At 40.5% G+C, this 26470-nt stretch overlaps 1 protein-coding gene across 1 annotated transcript in view; it reads left to right on the top strand.

Moving 5' to 3' along the window:
- The first annotated feature begins 11685 nt into the window (after positions 1-11685).
- MIER3 (MIER family member 3) overlaps positions 11686-26470 on the top strand; it is a 30334-nt gene continuing 15549 nt past the window's right edge. The window contains exons 1-5 of the mRNA XM_024123255.1: positions 11686-11728; positions 13169-13193; positions 16149-16294; positions 24740-24874; positions 26322-26442. Coding sequence (XP_023979023.1) covers positions 11720-11728; positions 13169-13193; positions 16149-16294; positions 24740-24874; positions 26322-26442 — 436 coding nt within the window. The 5' untranslated portion in view covers positions 11686-11719. The remainder of the gene's footprint in view (positions 11729-13168; positions 13194-16148; positions 16295-24739; positions 24875-26321; positions 26443-26470) is intronic.

The following is a 26470-nucleotide window of genomic DNA, read 5'->3' as shown; positions in this document are numbered from 1 at the left end:
AAAAAAAAATAAATAAAAAGATATCAGAGTCCATGCTACTTAGAATAAATATTGTTTAATGAAACCTTTGTTTAAGTTATATATGTGTAGGTATACAAACACATGTGTACTGGGTCACAATGTAAAATTATATTTCTAACTGTGGATATTGGTCAGAAAAGTTTGAAAAGCACTGGTCTAGGGAAACATGAAAGCACAACTGTGCTGATTTAAGGCTGGATTGTGGTCCATTATGATTCCCAGATCTTTTTCAGTTATATATCAGCAACAGATACTGCCAATGTTTGATCCCTATTCCTCAGTCTACCCTGGAGTTGTCTTTGGACAGTACCTGTACACACCTGGTTCCCGCATCTCTCTGCCTAAGGTTGTTCTCTGCCTGAGACAGTGGGCCTGGCCCTCCTGAAGGAAGGGCAGGCCAGAAGTGCCCAGGAGTGAATGCCAGGAGTGACCTTCAATGGGGATGGGAATTAGTGGATAAAATTCTAACTTCCTCACCACTCAGTGGGACAATTCTAAAGCATTACACATCGTTTCTAAGAGGGTTACAACACAGATTGACAAGAGGAAACTGAGGTTCAGATAAATTAAATGACTTTTCCAAGGTCACATGTGCGAATAACATTTGAACTCAGGGCTGTTTTATTCCAGTGTCCACTATGCTATAGCTGTGTTACCTATATATTTTTCCCCTAAGGTACAGAAGTTATCGACCTTCTAACAACTTCTCCAAGTTATTGACCTTCTAACAACTTCTCCAAGTTAACCTGTCTTGTTTTCTGGGCCAGTCCTTACCCTGTGCTGTTAATTTCACTCTATAACCTTCCCTTGAACTGCTCCATATGACAGGCGCCAATTCCTGCAGGCTGCATTTCCCAGGCTCCTGGGTCAGCTGGCTTCTTCCCAGTTCAGGTAATGGGAGGCACTGGCAGGAAATTGGAGGGGGAAGAGAAAAACCAGGGTATTTGTCCTTTTCTCTCTATGCCTAGTTGCATCTCCAGCACAGCTGTATCTTCAGTTGTAGCTAGTCAAGCATACAGTAGTGCCAGCTTCCCCCAGTGACTGGCCTCTGGGCTGTGGTAACATTGATTCTTCCTTTTGTCTTTCCAGTTTAGAAGGCTTAGCACTTTCTGCTTTTGCAGATCTATGGATTGCTTCACAGTCCTCTGTTTGGCATCTCAGCTAAACCTATGGCCTATGTAACCAATTCATGGATTAATTTCCTTTGTTTTAAATCTTAGAATGGTTCCCAGTTGGAACCAACTGATATACTTTCTAATCTCATATTTCATAAAGAGTGATAAGTCCTCTGAACATGATGTATATAATGCAGGAGCATGTTATTGATTACATGGTATTCAGCTCAGAATCAGCCCGGAGATTCCTTGTCAATGTTTGTCTTTAATTAACAGGGTTGTTTTTTTGTTTTTGTTTTTGCTTTTTCAGTCTCATTTTCCAGCTGGCAAGTATGCCAGTGTTCTCTCCTGGGTTCCCTAGAAAATAGAGCCTGAGACAAGGATGAAGGGATGATGATTTGGGGAAGTGCAAAGCCATGGTAGCAAGAGTGAAGAGAGAGGGAAGTTAAACAGGGAAGGATGGGAAGCAGTGCAAGGTGATACATAACCATGCTGGTCATTGCTTCTTGACAAAGATACAGGAGACCCAGCAAGTCACTCAGCAAGTACATCTGCTCAACCACTGGACATCTCAGGACAGGCTGGGTGGAGAAACTGTGCCCCAGAGTCATCCACCCAAGGGAGGGAGGAAAGGGAATTTAATTGCCTGGCGCCCTGCAGTCTCCCACCTCCCCATTCATCTAAGCTTGCCTCCTATGGAATTCAAACCTCCACGTTTTTGGCTTACACCATCCAATCCCCCTAACAGTCACTCAGGAAGCCAGATTCCATGCTTTGCAGCTGTTTATTGTCTGAGTGCAGAAATGGCAGAAGAAGCCAGATACCAGCAGGAGCTGCGTGCATGGAATCGGTCATCCACAGTGGAGGCTGCAAGTGTGAGAGGCAGATTGGATGGAAAGAATCTGAGGGGGCGCATGTTATGGATTGAATCATTGCCCCCCTCCCCTGAATTAATATGTTGAAGTCCTAATCCCCCAGTACTGCAGGCTATGACTATATTTGGAGATAGGGCCTCTCAAAACATGACTAAGTTAAAATGAGGCTATTAGGGTGGGCCTAATCCAATCTGACTGATGTCCTTATAATTGGAAATTTGGACAAAGAGACACCAGGGATACGTGTGTGCAGAGGAAAGGCCATGTGAGTATACAATGAGACAGCAGCCATCTGCAAACCAAGGAGGGAGGCCTCAGGAGAAGCCAAACCTGCCGACACCTTGGTCTTTGACTTCTAGCTCCAGAACTGTGAGGAAATAAATTTCTGTTGTGTAAGCCACTGAGCCTGGGGTACTATGTTATGATGGCCCTAGCAAACTAACACAGCACATAAGATGTTTCTGATACAATCAGTTCCTAAAATTCCTTCTTTCTATTGAGAGAAGTTCTCTCAAAGTATAGGCTTGTTCTTGTACAACTTTGACGTGGTAATTTTGGAGAGAAATCCACCCAGTGGTGGGGTGGATTCATTTGTGTGTAAATATAAATACCGGGGCATAAGTATTTCAAAAGTTGAAATACAAGTTAGTGAATGAGGAGAGCTGTTTTGCAGTGTAGACTTATGATGAATCTCCTTATAGATCCCAGCACAGTGAGATCATATGTCCCTTCTTCTCCCAGATGGAAGGCCAGGTAGAACTGATGTGGCCAGTATGGGCCAGGAAAAACTTTCAGTTATGGGTGAGTGGAGGTCTCAGGGAGATGCTGAGAGTAAAAGCCAAAGAAGCATGTCCCAGTGAGTCACACAAGTAAGGGAGCCCTGTGGGACGTTACTCTGTGGTATGACATCGAGGAGAGTTGGGTGTCTGAGGTGGAGGAAGGAGAAAGGACCACAACAGGCCAGAACAAGTGAGCAGTAGGGCTGCCTGACTGCACAGTGAAGTCAGAGGGCTGGTGTCTGTGGCTGGGCTTCCTGGTATGTGTACCACAGGGGCAGTCCCAATCTAACCAAAGGCCAGGCATGGAAATGGTTTGTAAATGGATTAATAAGTGAATGACTGTTGCCTCTGTAATACCGTTCCTAATGATGCATTAGGACTCATTGCCTATTATCATCGTTATTGTATACCTTAGGTCATTTCTCTCTAAGGAAGTGACTACCATTGAACTAGATCCTGATTCATTCATTCAAATATATTTACTGAGTGTACATGCACTGTGTGCCAAGCAGTGTGCTAGGCCAGATGTTTGCAAAAAAAGGGACTGAGGCGGATATGGTCTCTGCGCCCTCCCCTTACCATATTTTAAGTACTGTATAACTCAGATTATTTTCCTTACTGTATTATTGTTACAATAAGTTGATCTGATACACATTTTTCTTTTATCCAGTCTCACAGGTTATTCTAAAAGTTGGTCCCTTAGTTTAGCACTTGTTTTTTCCCAAGAGAGATTGCTTAGTCTCGTTTATAAAATTATCAAGATTTCACTTAAATGCTATCTTTTTGTTTTCTAATGGTTCTTGGTTCACTCATTAACATCTTAATATGAAGAAAAGAGCTCAGGCTTTATATTCAAGCAGACGTGGGCCCAAATTCAGCTCTGTCATTTAAAAGCTGGATAAGTTTGAATTTCTCTGAGTCTTAGTTTCCTTATCTATAAGGTGGAGACAATAACAGCTACCTCCCAGGTGATGATGAAGAAGACTATACGAAAAAATATGTACTTAATAGGTACTCAAGGGACTTCCCTGGCGGTCCAGTGGTTAAGACTCTGCACTTCCCCTGCAGGGGGCACGAATTCGATCCCTGGTCGGGGAACTAGGATCCCACATGCCGCACAGTGCGGCCAAAAAAATATATATAGGTACTCAATAAATGCATGTAATGTGGAATCACACTGTATTTACATTTAGTTGTGCAACTAAATGAAAAAAGAGGAAAAACTATTTAAATAGCATATATTTTGATATTCCTGAAACATTTCATGATAATAATTTTAGAAGAAATTGAACTGAAAAAAAAAAGGCTTAGGAAAGTGTCTATACTTTAAGCCTAAATACTATGGCTTGTATTTATAGGTCATACTGTACCAAAAAAATATATATATGTATCTTTAAACACCAGAATTATACTCAGGGCAGCAAGGTGCTCACACTGTGAGAAGCCAGCCAAGAGTACAGAAGATTGGAGTCTCCCATTTCAAGGTAAACCCAGAGTATATTGATTGAGGGGAATGGAGAGCAGTCACTGGCACTCCTTGAGTTGTGCATTCTTTCTTCAAGATAATTTATGTAGCCGTTAAATTAGTTCTGCTAATACTTGCCTTGGGAAGTGGCAATGTTCCTCCATCAAGGGAAGTCCCTATATCCTTGCCCTGTGTGTTCCATCTCAAACCCAGTTCTCCAAGCTGGTTGCCCCAGTTACTTTTTGCTAAAATTCTGACGTTGTTGAGTTCAGCTTTTTCAGAACTTTCTCTATCTTCCATTCTAATACAGTACAACATACAACTGCAAAACAATTGTCATTGCTTATGGTTGTTTTGTTCAACCTGTTTTGATCAATCTTAGAGAAATAAGAATTCTTTTTCTTAATGTAACTAGAGTTAATAAGATGTAAAAAGAAATTTTCACATTATATTTTTTGAAATAAAGGAAATATAATAAGCTTTTAGGCCATTTTTAATGCATGTTAAGTCTCCCTGTCTTATATAATATAATTTTAGTTAAATGTTAAGCATGGTGTGTGGAATGGAGTATTTCTCTCCTTGTTGGGATTTTCTGATATCAGACATTATGTTGTGGAGTGTAGGTAGTAAGAGGGAGAATAAGTTTTATTTAATGACTTTCTTTCTTCTCGACCATTGTCAAAGAATGCATTGCTCTTGAAGGAGGGTTCTTGAAAGAGCAGAGTAAAGAATTGGTAGGAAATACTAAAAACTATTTAAATTTAAGCAAGTATTTTCAACTAGTCTCAATAATCATCTGTAGGCCATGTTTTTGAGAGGAAACTGAAATGTTTTCAGAGACTTCCTCATTTCTATGAACACTAGATAAAAGCTACAGGTAAAGATCCTTGTATGATTTCATCTTATAATATTTTTCCACTTCCTATTAAAAATGAAATGAAAGGCCAACTCCTGGACCGATTATTTTTAGTAGCATATACCTTTCTCTGTTATCAAATACATAAGAAAAGTTTGAATGCAAATAAAATTAATGGAGTATTTCTGATTTTTTACTGATAATTCTTTTTTATTCCCAAAGCAAATACTAAGGTTCAATACATACATGTACACGTTTACCAAAGGAATACTGTGCCTTTTATCATATTCCTTATAATATAAATAAATTATGGATTTTAGCTACACATTACATTGAATGATAAACTGATGAGGAACTGCATATTGATTAGTCTTGTTTTTTTAACTTATTATAAAATGAATAACTCTATTAGATCTTACATCATTTTAATCTTGAATTGCCTGCTTTCAGTAATATATCTTATGGTACATGGTTTGTAATTTATTTCTTAATGGTTTTTAACATGCCTCAAAATAAGATATAACATGCTCATTAAGACCGAAAAAGGAAGTCAGGCTTTTTCTGAAAGAAAGCAAGTCTGACCTGGCACTTTGGTTTGACAAAGAAGACAGTCTTTGCTAGTTGGGTTTATGGCAGACATTTTCCACAAACTGAAAGGGCTAAATTCACAGCTCCAAGGTTTTAACAAAAATATATGTAAAACACGTGACACAATAAAAATAAATAAATTTTACTTAAAATACGGTATTTGGAACAAAGTATTGAAATTAAGAATATTTCCATTTTCCCTCCCTTTTCTGTATGTGTTAGGTTAAACAGGTGCTTCTAAGTGAAAAAACAAATAACTGTTACAATTAAGAGTCATTTGATAAGTTTTGGCGAAGTCTTTTCTGGTATTCTTCATCAGAATTAAAGTGATTATAGTGCAGGACTTTAAGAGCAGGGTAACAGTCCTTGTGCAAGTCAGGTAGCTTTTAATTCTTTGCTTTCATTAAAACTGAAGACAATCAAAATATCAGTGTAAGATCATTAAAAATGTTTGATAGAAGATCACAACATGATATATTACTAAAGAGTACAAAGCATTGAGTGATGGCTTGATAATAAAACCCTTCCACTCCTATCTTCTTATCATATGAATATGGTTTCTCAGAGCTTACTTCTATACAAATAAAAAGAATATAATTGATGTTAAACTTACTCTTATTCTAGCATTAAAAAATATTCATCCATAGGTACATGAACTAATTTTTTTTAAGGTTCCATTCATCTTATTAAGAGATTGGTTTCCAATGTAATTTGTATTTTTGTTCAATAAGATTTAATCAAAAATTTTAATACATGTATATTGTTTTGATCAATTGTGAATTAATAATTGTATTGATATTGTAGAGGAAAATTATGTAATTTTGAGTGTCAATTTATACAGATATTTTTGTGGCAGAGAATGATAATGGGGTATCAACAAACGACTTCTAGGCATAAAGCATATTACACTGGTATAAAATTCTTTGCAGGAAATAGAATGAGAATATGAATTCAAGGAGAAAAATAAATGTAAAATTTCCTATTGTTAAAGAAGAATTATGTTCTTTTTTATAGAATGATGGATATATCAAATTGCTATGGTATTTAGATTCCATTGCATACATTTTGTAATGTTATATAACAGCTTTATTTTTATTTTATTTATTTATTTTATTTTATTTATTTTTGTCTGCGTTGGGTGTTAGTTGCAGCCTGTGGGATCTTTTGTTGTGGTGTGCAGGCTCTTTGTTTTGGTGCGTGGGCTTCTCTCTAGTTGTGGCGTGCGGGTTTTCTCTTCTCTAGCTGTGGCGCGCAGGCTCCAGGGGACGTGGGCTCTGTAGTTTTGTGGCACGCAGGCTCTCTAGTTGAGGGGAGCGAGTTCAGTAGTTGTGGCGCGCTGGCTTAGTTGCCCTGCGGCATGTGGGATCTTAGTTCCCTGACCAGGGATCAAACCCGCGTGCCCTGCATTGTAAGGTGGATTCTTTACCACTAGACCACCAGGGAAGTCCCTAGCTTTATTTTTAAATGACCACCATTACAATATGTTGGAAAGTATTAATATATCCTTTGCACCTATTTACATTTATAATAAAAAAATTAAATGTCAACTTGGATATGTGGAAAGGGATACAGTTATTCAAAATTCTTTTGAGAATGTCCCTTAAATTAAGGGACATTACTGTTATAAGATCTTACAATTGGGTTGCCTTACAAAGGTATGTTAGCCTGATAACGTCCATCTTGTTTCAAGGACACCCTTGACTCATGGGTCCAGTAGATTCTCATGTCAGTGGACCAGGTTCCTTTTTTCTTTATAATGAACTGAGGATTCATTCTCTCTTTTTTGTCTCTGTGAAAGCTCTTTTCTTTTTTCTTTTTTAATAACTACATAGACCATCTCCCTTCTGTTAACAATCTTTGTTTAGGCAAAGCTTACTACAGTGAATTAGCTTTGTCAGAGAGTAGTCATCTATTCTGTCAAGAAATATTTGAGTTTCACACAGGATAAATGGATATGTTTAGAAAAATGCAAGAAGTTTGATGTGATAGCGAGCTGAAATGTTGGTATTACAGTCTTACCCGAAGCCATGTTGAGAGGTAAGGTTAAGAGGTTCTAGGGCTTCCCTGATGGCGCAGTGGTTGAGAGTCCGCCTGCCGATGCAGGGGACACGGGTTCGTGCCCCGGTCTGGGTAGATCCCACATGCCGCGGAGCGGCTGGGCCCGTGAGCCATGGCCGCTGAGCCTGCGCGTCCGGAGCCTGCACTCCGCAACGGGAGAGGCCACAACAGTGAGAGGCCCGCGTACCGAAAAAAAAAAAAAAAAAAAAGAAGAGATTCTAAGAGTCTGCAAACTGGAAGCTCACAGTTCACGTGGTTTATTTAATCTACATTGTGTTGAACATTTTTTTAAATTAGTTGATAAATTTTAAAAACCAGGAGATGTCACATAAAAATCTGGCTTTCCAGATGTTCTTGGAAATTGAGAATGCCTGGAAGCACTGGGCCCACCTTCTCACAAGGCTAGAGCCAGCCTGCTGAGACTGAGTTAGTGGCTGCTCCATTCCGGTAGGGTTACTGTCTACTGGTTTGCTATTGCCCCTACTTTAGTCTTCACAATGGCCAGCTTCACTTGTTCGTTGCGCCTGCCTGACTAGCACAGGCACTTGAGATTGAGACATTAACTTTTAGATAGTCTATTTGGGTTAGATGGAATCTGTAGAAAGCTAAATATTTGTATTGCATTACCATGGCCCTGTTAAAACTGCTTTCAGTAGGTCATACATTTATAGGGTGCCCTCAACTTTCATGGATGGTCACTAAAAGAAACAGTGTTGTAAACCCTGCCAGTGCCCTTTGAGGATCTGATAGAGGATATTGCCCTCTACAGTACTACATTATTATGTAGCTCAGGCAAGACATTTCTTTAAAGGTTCTGAAAAGCTTTGTTTCCATGGAAGAATTTGTACATTTCTTCTCAAGGACAGTGAGAATCAAGCAACGATTGTATTTATTTTTTATTTTTTGCTTTAGCTCCAGAAAGCTCTAAGCCAAATTTATGGTTTAACTCTCATGTTGCGTATCACACCTCATTACCTGCATATTCTTGTTCTAACTTCTCTGGTGTTAATCTCCTAGGCTAATTAGTTTCACTGGCCCTCATTTTTTATACGTACATTTTCTTATTTTATTGTATATATTTATTGTAAGACATCTTAAACCATACATTTATCATCTTTTCTTGATTTATTTCATTTCTAAAGATGGCTGGAGGATGTTATTACATTTTGGTTCTCCTTAGGTGTTACTGTGGTTTCAGTTTTGAGTTTTCCTTGCTCTGATTCCCATCCACCACATATAAAAATTACTCAGTTACACGGTAAGCTTTGACAAGGACTTTTACGGTGATCCCATTGTGCCCAGCATCCAGCATAGGACTTACTTTCTATATAATGCCACCTGTTGTGTATACTAATAACAACAGTAAAAAGTAATTTTTTATTTCAGCTCCCTAGAACAAGGGGACTTTTTATCTGTACCAACTCCTAGAAGCCTTGTCATCAAAAAGAATGAAAGATCCATGTACAAACAGTAGACTTTACACACTTCATCATAAAAGGAATGTGTTATGTAAGACTGGGTGGTATACTTTTTCTCTGGGGATTAGGAGTGGAAAGTGGCTCTGTATCCTTAATCTGCAAATTAATTTAGCTTCACTTATCTTCCTACGAATCCTTATTTAATAGCCTGGACATAGACTACGTGAATTACGTACTAGGATGGAGAGAATATAAGCAGCCAAAATTACAAGTGCGTATGCAAAATCTTTATAGTTTAATAAAAAGAGAATCTGCAGACACTCTACTAAGTTTACGCAAGCGCAGAAGTCTGTATATTTCTTAGATAGGGCAAAATGGAACCTAAGGCCACATTTATAGTTTGGATTAGCCACGTTTTGCTATGAAGGAAACGTTTCTCCTTAGTGTTAAGTATGACAAGACAGGCTGCTGGAGACACTTTCTTCATGACTCGATCCCAACCCCATATTCTGTGGTGGCGTGGCCTGTGGTCCAGCTCAGGTCATTGTTTAATGGCTCTGTCCATGGGATGTGTTCACTACCACTTTTCTAAAGTTAATCACTTAATTTTAAGCCATTTTTTACTTTGAAAACTCTAAACGCCTCATTGAGGACAGTACATACAATGTGTGCCAAGCCCTCTGGTTTCAAAGTTCAGCTGTTTTTGAGTTATTTGACTGGACAAAATGTCGAAAGATATCTTTCACAGCAGGGAAAGTGTAATTTTCCATGTCTTTATGATGTTTTGAAATGGGTGAGGTGACTTTTCTCCTACAATATCCATAAATAAATTTCACCAGTGGAATAACTTTAATTTGGAGATGCCTTGCTTAAAAAGGTTGAAAGTAATCCTCTCCCCTCCTATCCATCCATAATCCAGTCTCCACCATTGGAGGGGAGAATCGAAGGCACCCCCGGATTAAAATCCAGACCTTTCATGTTTGGACTAAAAGAATGGAAAGTTTAAGCTTCTAAAAAGGCTCTCAATTTGTGAGATTACGGCAAATAACCTCAATTCTATTATTTAATATTACGTGTTTTAGCAATAGTTGATAGAAGAGCTCTGGTGTCTGAGATTACACTCTTCTCCAAGTTTCTATAGGGTCCTGCTATACTTTTCTAATTGTGTTTGCATCTCACTGATCCAGGACCTTACAGTCGACTTCTCTTTTCCACGTTGTTTTTTTTTTTTTACTTTGTTTTCCATACATATTACTTCTGGCCTCCTGCCTCAAGACACCTGTGTGCCAAGGCAACTAGGAATACGGACTCGAACTTCTTGCAGGATTTACCTCTGTGGGCTACCAACGAGTTGTTGGTGAATATTTTTGTGTACTTTGCTCAGAGTTGTTCAGTGTGAAAATGGACCTGCCAGGAGTTAGACTTAGGTCTCCCAATGAAGACCAAACGGCCATAAGACATGCCTAGGAGAAAGTACACCTCTTAAACCTTGTCCTCCATCCTCAACCTCCATCCTCATCCTCAGTACTCACTTGCCCACAGGTCTAGTTTCCCCTTTGACCCTAAGCAAATGTTTGACCTTTTGGGAGGGAGGTGGGAGGTGGGTCAGTTTCAGGCCGTATTCCTGCTCTTCCACAGGTCTATCAAGTGTGTACCTCTGGGTCATCCCTATTTGGGATCAACCCTATTCCCTTATCACCCTATTTGGCGATTAACAACCTCTAGTACCGTTCTAATTTTTTTTTTTCCCGAACGTGCAGAGTTTGTATTTTATAAGCATCTTCTTTGAATCGTGCAAGTCTATTCACTATCACTTCTTTGCCCTGTTGATCTTTTGCCTTTTCTTCCGTACTGTCACTATCTTACAGAGCCTGTTTGGCAAGTGACCACTTCCACCGTCCACTCCATGGGCCAGTGTACGCTGATCTGCATCCCCCATTCCTGCAGGTCTCTTAGGGGAAACCGCAAAATGCCTGGTCGCTGTCCTCTCATTCTGGACTGACACTGCCGTCCATCAGCCACTTCTTCCATTTCTCGGGGCTTCCTCTCGGCCATCCACCACCTCCTCTCTTCTTACTTAGGGAAGTCTGTCGAGTTGTCCCTCCAAGTCTCTTGCCCCTCTCCCCAACGCCCTCCCAGACCGGAGCGTCTGTCGGTCGGTCCGCAGCCGCCCCGGCCGGTTCTTGGGCCTCGACTGGCTGGACGTGGGTCTGTCCTGCGCCGATGTTTCCATCCGTCCCCCGTCTGCCTCCAATTCGGCAGGAACTTTACTCCAGCCGAGAGGGGAAGGGCGGGTGAGCGCGGGTGCGGGTCGAGGCGCCCGCAGCGGGCGCGGGGCGCGGCGAGGGGCGCCGGATGGGGTGGGCTTGCGAGCGGGCCGGGGGTGTCGCGGGCCGCCCTGCCCTATAAGGGGCCGAGCCGCCTCCGCCGCCGGGCGGGTGCCGGGCGGACCGCGGCGGCGGCGGCGGCGGCGGCTGCTATTGGCTCAGGCTCCCCATCCGGGGACTGGGCTCGGCGCTGCTCGTTCGCCCTAAAGGTACCAATATGGCGGAGGTGAGCAGGGAAACCGGGCAGGAGCGGCCGGGCTGGAGCGGGTGCCCGGCGGCCTCCCGCGGTCCCCGAGCCGGCTTGGGGGATCCGGGGCCCTTCCCGCGGCCCTACGGGGGGCGGCGTGGCGGCGCGGGGCCGCGGGGCGGCGACGGGCGGCGGCGGGGCCGGCCGGGGGGCGGGAGCGGGCGCGGGAGCTGTCTCCCTCCGGGACTAGGCCGCGGCGGCTCCTGCCCCGACCCGGCCGGGCGACGCGGCCGGACGGGAGGCGGCGGCCGGCGGCAGCGAACCCCGGCCCGGGGACGCCGCCGTGCCGTGCCCCCGGGCAGCTGACGCGGGCCGCCGGAGCCTCCGCGCCGCCTCCTGGGGCCGGGGTGGGTGGAAACCGGCCGATCCCCCCCTCCGCGGCTGGATTGCAAAGCGGGGAGCGGGCTGCGCCACTGCCCTGCTGGAGGAGTGTTCTGTGCCCCCGGCCCATTGGGTCCAGGCTGCGGCGCAAAGGAGCCTCACGCTCCACTTTGCTCCGGGCGCTGAGGCGAGCGGGATGCGCGGCCGCTGGGCTTCGCGGGAGGCGAGCGGGACTCCCCGCCCCGCAGCCCGGGAGGTGCGGGAGCTCCTGTGGGTAAACGGGGAGGACCAAGACCCTCGACGCTCTCTCCACGGACTCTCGGTAGACCCACTTTCCTCCGGGCTTAAGGGGAGAGGCAGGGCGAGCGGAGCTGCCCTGGCCGTGTCCCCCGGGACTAGTGAGCTGGGGGGAGGGGGTGGCGCAGCAGAAGCCCCTCGGCAGGAGCCCGCTAGGGCGAGGGGCTCGCTGGCGGGCCCGGGGAGCGACTGAACACCTTGGAAGGAACCAGCATCTCTGGGACTGCGGATCCGCGTCTCCGGACGCCGGAGAGAGTACGGGGGCTTGAGCTTTGGTTTGGGGCCGAATGTCCGGTTGAGAGCTGGCTACGCTCGGGGGCAGAGGACAGCCCAGGAATTGGGGCTACCGGGCCCCAGGCGGTGGACTAGATGCTCAGGGCGAGTCCCTTCCAGGAAAGGGTGTTAGGTTGTGAGTTGTTGTTTGGGGCCGTGGAGAGCCGGGTGGGATTTTGGGGACTCCTGAGATGCCGGCGTATGGGGGACCGATGCTGTGAGCCGACTGCTCTGGGTTCTGCTTCTCTACTTTGTAACTTGCTGAGCTCCAAGCGGAGTCTTGGAGTTGCCAGTTAGACACCGGGCTTCGTCCCCGGTGTGCGAGTTTGTACGCTACGGACTCGGGGAGGAAGGCGAGGCAGCCAAGAGGGGCCCGAAAGGGGCCGGGAGCGATTGGAGCGAAGCTACGTCTTGCACTTTTGGCAGCTGCGGAGGAGCGCTGGGCTCCGCCTCCTCTGCGCCCTGTTGCCGGCGCTGCCTCTTTCCCTGGCTGCGCGATCTAACCGCACGTTTTCTTCTCTCTCCTAGGCTTCTTTTGGAAGTTCGAGCCCAGGTTTGTCCTGTTTTCTTACTTTTCAGTGGGTCCCAAAGGGTGATGGGGACCCAAAGATCTATTGCTCAATTTTTCCAACAAAAATTTGTCTTGCGAGTTTTTCATCATTTGTTTTTAAGAGGATTCAGTGTTCATTTTGGTAATTAAGCTGTTGGAGGAAGGAACAGTTATACTCTTTTCTCTCTTTTATCTGGCATGTTGAAAAAAATACTTTTGTTACAGAGATGCTAATTGACAAACGTTCTTGTTAAGTAATAGATCTTTAATTCTCACATATCGTGTTTTTTTCTCCAAGCCTGAAACGGTTAATCCCAAATCTTTCCCAAACTTTCCACTAACTTTAGCAGTTTAATTTAGATATTAATTTTTTTGAGAAATCGTCTCTTTAATTTGTCAGAACTTTGGGGGTGCTTATATTGATCAGTAATCCTTACTCTCCATCTCCCCTTATTTTGTCTCATACATTTTTCATAATTGAGAAGTGTCTGTGGATTGTATTAAATTCAAAATTGAGAGTTACGTAAAGCTGTCCTAATTAAAAGAAACATACTTTCTGAGTTTGGCACAGAAAAGTGGTAATACAGAATTTTTGAGGTGAGACAACATTAGGACATCTAGGACAGTGTTTCTTAACCATTTTGGTGTTAGAAACCCCTGTCAGGATCTGATGAAAGCAAGGGACCCTGTCTCCAGAACTCTGCACATAATGAATAATTGCATATAACTTGGGGTTTGTGGAACCCCTGAAACCCATCTATGGCAGAGACCTTTCCTCACGTGCTGAAATGTTAAGGACAGCTTTGTTTCAGTTTCTTATTCTCTTTCCAGCCCCCTTTTGGCTGCCTCTTTTCCCTATCGTAGTCTCCAGGAAAAGTGCCTCTGAACTAGTTCAACTCCCTTATTTTACACTTGAGGAGACGTCTAAATAACTCTACCGAGAGTTACCTAGTTAATAGCAGAGTCTGGATGGGCTCCCAAGTCTTCTGTTACCACATGTTTCCTTAGAGTCCATTTCCTTGCGTATTACTTCGTGTCTTTAGTCAACCTTTAATGTCTCACTTGATTATCGTTATAATAATTAACGCCAAGTAGAAGAAATTTGTGGCTAATTTGAAAATAGCTATGTCTTTACATTTAAAAATTGTTTTACGTTTCTCTAATTTTGAGACAAACATTTCTTTGTTATAGCTGATTTCAGGGAAAGAATATTTATGTACATGATGCCAAACATCTGGATGATAATGGAATTTTTCCATTTTGCATCACTGTCTGCTTTTAAGAAGTTGCAATCTAAATAAAAAGCAAAAAGTGTGGTTTTGGTGTTTAAACAAACTTATAACTTGTTTATAATCAATTAGCCAATTTTAAAGAACATTTTAGAACCAGAAGAGACTAGAGGTCATTAAACCAACCCTATGAATTTTATAAATGAAAAACTGGACCCAGGCCCCGTCGGTTTAAATGACTTGCCTCAGGTCCCAGAAAGCCAGGGACAAAGCCAAGAGTAGACCCTCAGGCCCTTCCGTTTCTGGCCGTTATTGAATGAACACTTTCCTCTTTCAGGGGAAGCCTTAAAGTGTGCCAAGTGATATGTGGATTAGAAAGAGGGTAGAGCTCTGCCTTCAAGGAGGTAGAAAAGTTATCATCTACTTCATACCTTACACTTTGGCATACCACAAAAGTTTCCAGGAATTTCTCAAAAAAAGAAAATTTGTAATGGTTGATGTTCTGCTTTGCAGCTATTTAACAAATATTCATCTTTCTCTAAAATTAACTTAAACTACCTATACTTCAACACGCTTTTAAAATGAGCAGGTTAATATCTTTCAGCATTCAAAAAATAATATTATAATGTAAACCTCCTAAAGAATAGAGTCCCATAGGAATTTTATTATTTTTAGGGCTAATGATTAGAGTTCTCTGAACTCAGAATCAAAAACATTGAATTGTCTGTGGTTTTTTCCATAGTGAAAAATCTTTGGTCTAGTTCAGTGTTTTGGTAATGATCTTAATGTCCTTAAATGTTTGAAATTTTAAAATATTAAATAGCTTGACTAAAAACATCAAACTTTTTGTGTTGAATATGCTTCCTTCCAGTTCTCCCTTTCTCCACTCCAAGCTTCTAATACTTCTTTCCTTGCCTGCTCTGAGAGTGATCTAATTAAATTACATAGTAGAGTAAAACAAATGGAGAAAATCCTGTTTTTCATAAATTTGACTTCATTTTCTCGGGATTATGGATAGTATTCATTTCTCCACTTGGTTTTCAGGGTATCCTGTTGGCTTCAGATTTGCCAGTAAAAAGCATTACCATCTTTTTTTTTTTTTTTTTTTTTGGCCACACCACGTGGCTTGCAGGATCTTAGTTACCAACCAGGGATCGAACCCATCCCCCGTGTAGTGGAAGTGCAGTGTCCTAACCACTGGACCACCAGGGAATTCCCAAGCATTACCATCTTACAAACAAGTTGGAACTGACCAAAACAACTTGCAATGGAATACATCTTCCAAAGCTCTTAGATATGATTTTCTGTATTCCCTTCACATAACCTTAAGAACTTTATTAGTAGTTCAAAGAAAAGCATGCTCTTATGTTTTAATGCTGGGGAGCTTGAAATACTGTTATAGACGTGAAAAGTGAAGTAGTGCTTTTGAAGACTGAATTGCTGTATACCTGCTTCACAGAAATTTGTATTTGTTCTAAAAACCACATTTCTGTTGTGATTTGAACCTTTATTTGAGGATTAGAATTTGAGTAAAGTTAATATTCCCTTCTACTGAAGTTTTTAGCCTCACTGTATAAGACTCTTGTGAAGTCTTCCTTTCATAATCCTTCTCACATTTTTCTACTGCTTTTAGGCAAGTGTATTAAGGAACTGGCAGTAGAACACAGGTTATTTTCTTTTGTAAATAGCCTTGTGAACCTGTAAAGTGATTCAGTTTGTTTCCTTCCAGTTGGGTCTTTGTCTTCTGAGGATCATGATTTTGACCCCACTGCTGAGATGTTGGTCCATGACTATGATGATGAAAGAACTCTTGAAGAAGAGGAAATGATGGATGAGGGTAAAAACTTCAGTTCTGAAATTGAAGACTTAGAAAAGGTAAAGGATTTTACTTTAGTTAATTTTAATACAAACTTATAGTAAAGATTTTGACATTCTATTATAAATTATGTATAACCTACCTGAAATAAAAATAGTATCAGAAGGACCTACTGTATAGCACAGGGAACTGTATCTTGTAGTAGTGTATAATGGAAAAGAATCTGAAAAAGAATATATATATATATATATATATATATATATATATATATATATACACACACACATTTATAAGAATATATATACACACACACATATATATAAATAGCTGAATCACTTGGCGGTACACCTGAAACTAACACAACATTGTAAATCAACTATACTTCAATTAAAAAAATAGTATCAGCGTATTTCCTTTTGACCTAACTTGTACAAAAAGTTACTGATTTTCTTATTATTTTGAAAGATAGCCTAATAAGTACATTTTCATTTAATTTTTAAAAATTATTTTATGTTTGTTAACCTGTTTTTAGGTTTATATCAGGACAATGAACTAGGTACATTTACAGATGAGAATACAGAGATATAGAGAACTGTAGGAAACTTAGTTTTGAATCCTAAACCCAGCCTCTTTGCATTATATCACACTATTTTACTGAGGGGCAAACTTGAGTTTAACTAAGCACTGCAGTAGCTACAGGGAGAAGTCTTTCCTTCAAGAAACTTAAAATCTGATAGATTACTATAAGAAAATTGAGAGAGAAAAAGTTTTACTCTGTTTTTAAATGTGAATTAGTAATATCCTGTTTCCTCCCCACCCAGTCATCTTTTAGAAAGTTGGGAAGGTAAATGTAGTTTATAACTTTTAAAACCCCAAATTAGTGTAAATTCAAATGAACTGGATTTTAAACATATGTTTATACCAGCAACTACAGAGAGAGGGGTTCCTTAAAAAGATTATACTTATCTGTAAATTAACCTTATTTGCAAATTTCTGATCAGCCCAGAATAACAAAAGTTTTCAGGAATAATACTGAGTTTTCATACTTCTTTTTCTTGAAGAAGACAAAGCACATTCTTATGTAATCTCTTCTGCTATCTTTGTGAGGCAGGGCTGTGCTATTATTGCATTTCTTCTTTCATCTTAACACACAGGGAAACAGAAGCAGAGTCTTCAGGGCCTAGACCCCAGGCTTGCTCCTGTAGATCTGAAATCTTATAAACATGTTTATTCCTTTGGCAGATTAATCCAACATGGTTGCGGTTAGATTTAATCATTAAAAAAAAACATATATCTCCTATAAAAGCCAAACAGATTTGGGAATATAGAGATAAAATTGTTAGGAAATAATCAAGAAGAAAAGTCTTACCTATCACTTCTTTCAGGGGTGATGATAAGTTGCCTGTTGATGAGAAAAGATACCCAAGAGTCTCAAGCTCTGCCTTGACTTTATTCAGGGAATTCATTTCTGCCTCTTATAAGTAGGTAGCCTAGGATAACTGAGAATTATAATCCAGCTAGCATTATCACTAAGCCGAGGACTATGGTGGGTCCTGGGATTGCAAAAATGAGCAACCTGACAGTGTTTCTGGGCTCTAGGAGCTTACGGTCTAGTGTGGGGTGACAAGGAGAGCAAAGACTTTTTTGATGTCCTCTGCTAAGAAATATGAAAGGATTTATGTCTAGTAAAAGGTGTTTAGCCTCATGTGGAAGTTCATGGAAGGCTTCTTAGAACACATACTTCTCTCCTGTAGTTTTTTATGTCAGGACACTCCTGTGGGCTTGGTCAAAAGTCCCAGGTGGTCTCATAATGCACCTTCCTTAATTATGTGTTTGCTGTTAAAGATAGGGAGACAGCAGTCTATTTACAGCATGACATAAGAAAATAATATAAATGTGCTAGACTGTGCTTTAACCACACAAATAGATGTTTTGTCAGTAAACTAGTAAGAATTTAAAATTTCATTTAATGTGTTAACGTAGTTACTACTTGAGTATGGGTAATCTGGTAGAGATTTTTATGGGCTGGTAAAATTTTGTTTTTCAGATTTGTAGGTTTTATTCTTCCAGAGATTATAGTAATAGCTGCTTTAATCTGTGGTGAGTTTTAAAAGAAAATTAGGGAAGATACAGAGAAATAATCAACAGCAAAGAGTTACTCACTTAGCTATTCACAGAAATACCTAGTTTCTATTCCTGTGATTTTCATTTTGTTTAGTAAACTCCAGTAATTAAATCTTTGTAATGATACCTATCACTGAATTTGTAGATTCTGAAAAATTACAGGCCTTTAAGTGTTTCAACTTCTCTGTACTTAGGCAGTTTTGCTTCTTGGCATTTTGTTGCATTCTTGGAAATTGAGACAGAAAAATCCAGGTGATTTTTAAACAAATTGTAGTGAAGACCTAAGAGCTGTGTCCTTGCTCAGGAGGCTAATCCTTCTCTCATTGAGCAAGGGACAAGAGGAGCTGTTTCTAAGAGTGACTGACTGCTCACTTCATCTGAACTGTGATTCTTATCTGCAGTAAAGCATAACTGTGTAGATGTGGTCTCTATTCTTTATTGATGTTTAATGAAACATGAAAACAAAGAAAAGAAACAGTAGATAGAGACACAGATATAAAGAGTAAGGATCGTTTTATTTTTAGAAGAAGTTTGAAATTATTTCTGTACAATTTAAAATAATGTATTCTATTAATCTTATATTATTGGAACAGTGATTTAGGTGTTGGTACATGGTAACAGTCTTAGAGCCTTGGTGTTAATGTTTTAAAAAACTACAAGTTGTTATGCTCATAGTAAATAAATTTGATAGTTTGTAGTCTATACATATGGCCTTTATTTTTATTTATTTATTTTTTTTGCGGTACGCGGGCCTCTCACTGTTGTGGCCCCTCCCGTTGCGGAGCACAGGCTCCGGATGCACAGGCTTAGTGGCCATGGCTCACGGGCCCAGCCGCTCCGCGCATATGGCCTTTATTTTGGTGCTTACACATTTTTAGTACATTATATGTTATGGAAAATAAGAGCGGTACAAAATCAGTTTTCTTACAGTAGCACTTTGGTAAGTATAGATAATAGATTATGTGACAAGATTTCAGTTATTAACCATACTAAAATAAGGTTTATGTTATATCGTTCTATATTTTAATTTATTCATGTTACTGTTTCCTGAGAGGTTTTAATTTAATAATCCTAGATTTAGACCTATAACTTTTAAAAAAGTAATTTACATTTCTGCCTTTATTAATATATAGATTTGTCCTCTGATATGCATTGTGAAATGAGACTTTGGTCTAGGTCCTTACTGATTTATTTTTAAAACATTTTAAAAAGTTATATGTATGCTGTTTTGCATCCTGCATTATAAGATACCAGACTGGTGTTATGTGAAAATTAATTTGTACCCCGCTTAGACAATGTCATTTGACCCATTCAGCAACACCATCAGGTGTGTCAGACAAGTATTAGCGTTATTTCCTTGGCTCAGAGGCCTTGTTGATTGTAAGATGTACCATAGGTTTAGAAATAGCATAGATGGGAGCAGGGAGGGACATTACTATGAGAAATCTGTACAGTGGTAATGAGATGCATCCTGGTTTCTGATATGTGAGGTTATGCATCATAGGATTAATGAAATAATGTGTTTTTCTATTTACAGATGAGGAAATAGAGGTGAGAGGGGTTAGGTGATCTGCCCACAGTAGTAGTTAGATTAGTGAGTCCTCTGCCTCTAAATATTGTGCTCTTCCTGTTACAAATCCTTTGACTTACAAAACAGTTCATTTATAAGTGACTGGACTCAGATGTGTCCCTTGAAATTTAAATAGGTTCAACAAAATGCCTGAGAAATTTTGTAGAAGAGAAAGATCCTCATTCCTGGGATAAGGTGCTAGATCAAACTTCTAAGCTGATCTAGCCACCACAGATCCTCAGAGACTTTGAGATTTGCTAATTCAATTTTGAAAACATTTCTTCTATGCTTCAAAGGACTAAGTGCTTTATTAATAGGCTCTAACAGAAAGCTCATTTGTAAAGTGCTTCAGAGACTGGATTAATCTTTTCCAGTTTTGCTTTAAAGTTTTAGTACAGATGATCATGCTTGTGTGTTTGTAGAGAAAGTAGGATTTTCATGAATGACTACCCAGAACCTCCTGTTTGCCCCACACATGCAAGCTTAACTTTTATGCTCATTCTTCCTTCCTTCTCTCCGGTCCCAAAAGTATCTTCCACATCCCAGGCTAGTCCCTAGATTCCACCCCTTTAGCCCTCAGTTTATTCTTTTACTTATTTTTTTATTTCAGTATGGCCTCCTACTCATATATTTCCCACATTTGGAAATTCTCTTTTGACCCTGTGTTGCCCTTCAACATTTGCTTTTTATAGTGTATGTACTTTCTCTCCTCCCATTCAGTCCTCAGCTTTGCTTCTCCCAACAGGTTGTAAGGTCACCAATAATTCGTGATTGACAGATACAAAGAATTCATGTCTGCTTTATCTTGCTTGATCTCTCTTTGATATTTGACCCAAGTGACCATCCGTGGTTTCTCCACCCTTGCTTCTTTCTTAACTTACATAATCCTGCATTTTCTCCTAGTTCTACTTCTACCCTCTGGTGTTTCCCTCTGTAGTATTTCTGGACTTTTCTTTCTTTACCCTCATTTTAATTGATGGTATTCCCCAGGGTTCTAGCTTTTGTCTTCTCACTCTGTATTCCTCTTCTGGATAACTCATTCAAGCCCAGTGCTTCAACTTTCACCTTAAATCATCTACCGTCCCACCCTCCACCCTTAAGTTTATTTGTCTTTTGTTTTGGTCTTATAATGATGCTGTAGCTATTTAACCTTCTCAGGCCAGAAATGGGCAATCCACTTAGACTCCTGTGTTACCTACATTCCCTCTATCACGTAAGTCAAGAAACAGATTCTTTAATTCCCTTCTTAGTTCAGGCTCTTATTCTTCTACTCCCCCTAGGATGTCTTTTTCAAAATGCAAATCATATCTAAAATTTTCCAGACGTGTCCCATTGCTTATAGGGTAATATATCTGAAAATTCTTCTAATAAAGCATAGATCCCCTTCTCTTTACTCTCTCCCTGAGTGAGCTCATCTACTCCTGTGGCTTTAAATATCATCTAGATGCTAATGAATGCCAGATTTATATCTTTAGCCCAGCCTGATCCTCTGAGCTCCAGGCTCTTAGCCAACTTGACTTTTCCACTTGGATGTTTCATAGTCCTCTCAAACTTAACTTTGTGTCCTCTGCAGAACTCTTTTTTTTTTTTTAAATTATGAAATTCACTGTATTCTTCTCCTCTCAAACATTTTGGTTTTGGGGGTTTTTTTTTAAAATAAATTTATTTATTTATTTTTGGCTGAGTTGGATCTTTGTTGCTGCACACGGGCTTCCTCTGGTTGCGGCGAGCGGGGGCTACTCTTCCTTGTGGTGCACAGGCTTGTCACTGTGGTGGCTTCTCTTGTTGTGGAGCATGGGCTCTAGGCGTGCGAGCTCAGTAGTTGTGGCTCGCGGGCTCTAGAGCGCAGGCTTAGTAGTTCTGGCGCACAGGCTTAGTTGCTCCGCGGCACATGGGATCTTTCCGGACCAGGGCTCGAATCCATGTCCTCTGCATTGGCAGGCAGATTCTTAACCACTGCGCCACCAGGGAAGTCCCTCTGCAGAGCTCTTAATTTTTTTCCTTCATAAACCTTTCCTTCCTTTAGACTTTTCTATCTCAGTAAAAGTTACCACGATAGGCAGTTGCTCAGATAGAAATATGGGGAGTTGTCCTTCTTTCTCCTTTTTACTCCAGTGCCCATTTGATTCCACCTCAGAATACATCTCACCTATTCACTTCTCTCCATGTCTGTATCACTACCCTAACCCAGCATGCAACTCCTAAGTGGTCTCCCTGCTTTTCTCTTCTCTCTTCACCTCCTCAAACTTTTCTTCATACAGCTGCCCAGGATTTAAGAAGAAATAAAGTCATGTCACTCCAGTTTTATAATTCTCCAATGGCTTTCCATTGCCCTGGGAGTATAAAGTCCAAGTTTCTTTCCCATGAGGCCTTTTGTGATCTGCCTCTGCTTGTCTTTCTAATCTCCTCTTGAGCCATTCTTCATTCTACTCTCTGTGCTCTGGCCATTGGCTTAGTGGAAAACCATATTCAGGCCTCAAGTGTGTTGTTTCCTTTGCCTGGAATGCTCCTCACAGGATTGGTCACTTCTCAGACTTCTGGCCTCAGCTGAAGTCATTCACTGTCTTCCTCTGTAACCCTATGACAGTAGGCCCTCCACATAATTCTGTATCTCACGACCCTATTGATTTCTTTTGCACTCATCTTAATTGGTAGTTCCATATTTGAGTATTGTTGGTATCCCCCTAGTCTGTAAGTTGTAGAAGGGCAAGACCTGTGTTTCATACCAGCACCTGGCACAGTGGGCTCCTGGCACAGTCACTGCTCAGTCATTGTTTCTGACGATGAACCACAAGTCCCTAGCACACAACCCTCATCTGTTAAAAGCCTCTTCATCTTTCAAGACTTAGCTCAGTCTTTGTCCTCTGTGTGATACTTCCCTACCATATACTATTATTCCTGGAGCGTAGGTCTTCCCTTCTCTGTACCTACCATTTCATAGCATCAATTCCAGAACTGATTAAAGCAGCTATCACAGTGTTTTACAATTGTTAACTTATCAGTTCCTTCCACCAAGACTGAATTTCTTGAGAGCAGGGATTTCTTTTCTTTTTTTTGGAAATTTTATTTCTTTACCCATAGCCAGTGGTCCTCCACATGGTACCTAGAGCTCAGTAAATGCTGTATTGATGGGAGGGTGGACTGTCAGTGCATGATGAGTGAAAGTTGCCATCTCCCCAGTTCGTGGAGGGAATCTGAAACTGTAAAGTTTTGGAGAAATATTGCTAACAGGTGGTTGGCAAAGGCTGTAACCAGTCTCCTCTTACAACTAGTATGAACCAAAGGGAATGGGCTGTGTGGACTCTGCAAGGAGCAGGACTGGAGAAACTTTCAATGTGGTTCTGGCACCTTCGAGGGGTTCTTTCATTTGGAAGAAGAACACTTCATGGGGTTTTCCTGTGGCATGGGTGAATTTCTGTCCATCCTGACCATCCAACTTAATTTGTGCTGAATTTGTCCATGCTCCCAAAGCAGCTTTTTACTGATTTCAGTTCCAAGCTGAAAAGATTTCATGAGTGGCAATGGTCATTGGAAAGGTGCATGTCTGCTACTGCAAATTCACAAATTAGCATTCTGTCATATACCTTATTCTAAGCTCATAACATGAATCTGTTTCATTCAGGCACAGTGAAAAATGTAAGTTCTATACTGTAAAGGTGAAGGCCAATTCTTAGGGACCCCCAGAACCTATGTCCCCTGTGGGCCCTGGTGGGCAGCCAGCTGGCTCTCTGGGAGACATCACTGGCTCTCCTCAGCTCACTTCGTGATCAGCTGTAGGCATGTTTTGCATACTCTGCTTTCATGTTTTCATGCTGTGTGCTTCATGACTTAGATATTTTTTTAAAGGGAAAATTAAACCGTAAGCTAGTTTTAAAAGTGAATCTCTTAATAGATGGACATAAACATCTTTAAAATATTTAAGAAATTAACTAGTTCATGAATATATGGTTTTGAAGTTATTTAAATGATAATTATAATAGTTCTATGCATTTTAGTGGTTGAGTTAAAATACTTTAAAAAAGAAAATATAGCACTTATTTTCAGATTAGTGGAGGGAAAAAACAATGACTGGGTGCCACTATGTGGCATGGCATAAGTATTCATAACACAGGTAGCCCTGCAGCCAGAGTCTGTAATTTTATCAAAGCAGCACTGCCAGTAAGAGAACTTCGGGGCCTGGGATTCGAACCCAGAACTAAGCCTCAATTTTCTCATCTGTAAGATGGTGGTAATGCAAACTTCATCCGACAGTTGTAGGAAAAAAACAACTGGTACAGAATATAGATACAATAGTAGGAATATCAAAGGATAACTGTATCTTGAACATTAATATATAAACATAATAGTGTTAGTAAATGTTCAGCAAAGGTTTCTCATTAGGTATGTTCTAAATATGAAGAATAAACCAAGTGGTCAACTGTTAATTTCAAGGAAACAAGCTAAAAATTATGTGAAGTTATTGATTGACTAATTGGAAATGTTTTCAAGACGAATCTTTATCGTAATATAAAAGCGAAAAAAAAGTCTGCACTAAGGCACATATTTGAGGAGGTTTTTAAAAAGTAAAATGATGCTGGAAAATGAAAACTAAGATGTTAATTGTTAGACTTTTGTTCATATATTAATTATAGCTCTAGGTGTTTGATCCTGTTTTCTGGATACAGTTACAAAAAGCAAAACTAAAACTTGGTTTTGATTTGGTACTGCTATTCTGATAATGTGCTTTATGAACATTAATGGCATCAAGGTTTATCTGAGGTTCAGCATTGTGGCATCTGCTGAGTTCATGTTTGTGTTCTGGCTTGAATAGGAAGGAAACATGCCTCTAGAAGATTTATTGGCATTCTACGGCTATGAACCTACAATTCCAGCAGTTGCAAATTCCAGTGCAAATAGCTCCCCAAGTGAACTTGCAGATGAACTACCAGATATGACACTAGACAAAGTAAGTACAAGCATGTAGAAAAAAATTCCAGATCTGTTACTATTGACTGTTTTTATTAGTTTATTTAATTTAAAGCATTTCATAATTCTAAATTGTAAACTTCTTATGGATGCATTGCTCTTATCATTTTGGTGACTGATTTGAATATTGTTTGGCTTTGATCTCACTACTTTAAAAGTAGTAATAGCTTCATGATACTTTGCATATTTGAGTATTCTTCCATAACTTTTTATCTTTCCTGTGTAGACGTACTGTATCTAAACTTAGATTTTGCCCTGACTTCTTTTGATCCTGTGGACACTTGAATGCATTGATTAATGAATCCCCCAGAAGTTTTCAAACCAATCTGGCTTAGGTATGGAGTGGTTGGAGAGAAGTTCTGTTTTCTTGGGCTCTGGGAGTGACAGAGGCCATAGCAGCCAAGGCCTCAGTGATACGTCTTTAACATAGGCTGGTTGTAGGGGAGGCCTAGTCCCTGACAAGGAGAATTCAGTCATGGTCTCTGCTAACAGATCCCTGGGAAACTTTCCTCATCTTTCAGGTCTCAGGCAGGGAGAGGACTCCACATCTTCCTGTGAATTATGTTGTTCCCACTTTTCAATTAAATGTGATATTAATGTACCAAAAACCTTAATGACCATAGTCATTCAGCAAATATTGAGTGCCTACTATGTACCAGGCACAAGGATGACTATATACTTACATAAAAATAAATTCTGAACTGTTTCTTTTAAAATTATATCACTGGGCTTCCCTGGTGGCGCAGTGGTTGCGCGTCCGCCTGCCGATGCAGGGGAACCGGGTTAGCGCCCCGGTCTGGGAGGATCCCACATGCCGCGGAGCGGCTGGGCTCGTGAGCCATGGCTGCTGAGCCTTCGCGTCCGGAGCCTGTGCTCCGCAACGGGAGAGGCCGCAACGGAGGGAGGCCCGCATACCACAAAAAAAAAAAAAATTAATAAAATAAAATAAAATTATATCACTAGTCGGAGTGGTGCATTAGTTGGACTTCTAAAAAATTATCAGAAGAGTGGAGTTTGGAGACTTTTTTGTTTTCTTTTAGTTATTTAAGTTGGCAGAAAGTGAGTTTAATTTTTAACCACTTAGAAGTAAGATTATTTTTGTTGTAAATTCACTAAAAATTAGTCTACCGCTTCAGATAAGTTCTCTGCATACCCACAAATTAAGCAAATTGTTATATCATAAATGTATAATAGTATAGCATTAAATATTATATATAATTAACTAGTAAATGTTATTAACCAATTATGTACATGAAGTAAATTATAGGAGAATTTCAAATTTACTTTTCTCAAAACTGAGACTTCAGTTAGTTCTTAATTGTATTATAATACCATACTGTTTATGAATAATGTTATAAAGACTTTTTTTTCAAAATTGATGGGATGTAATCATTTCTAACCCTAGCATTGCTTTCCTATTCTTATAGGAGGAAATAGCAAAAGACCTATTGTCAGGTGATGATGAGGAAACTCAGTCTTCTGCAGATGATCTGACACCATCTGTGACTTCCCATGAAACTTCCGATTTCTTCCCTAGACCTTTACGATGTAAGAAATCCAATCATTACTGATTAGT

The sequence above is a fragment of the Physeter macrocephalus genome, chromosome 8 (genome assembly GCF_002837175.3).
Source record: "Physeter macrocephalus isolate SW-GA chromosome 8, ASM283717v5, whole genome shotgun sequence".
Classification (NCBI taxonomy): domain Eukaryota; kingdom Metazoa; phylum Chordata; class Mammalia; order Artiodactyla; family Physeteridae; genus Physeter; species Physeter macrocephalus.
Note: the sequence above shows the minus strand (reverse complement) of the source record. Positions and strands in the feature narration are given on the sequence as shown.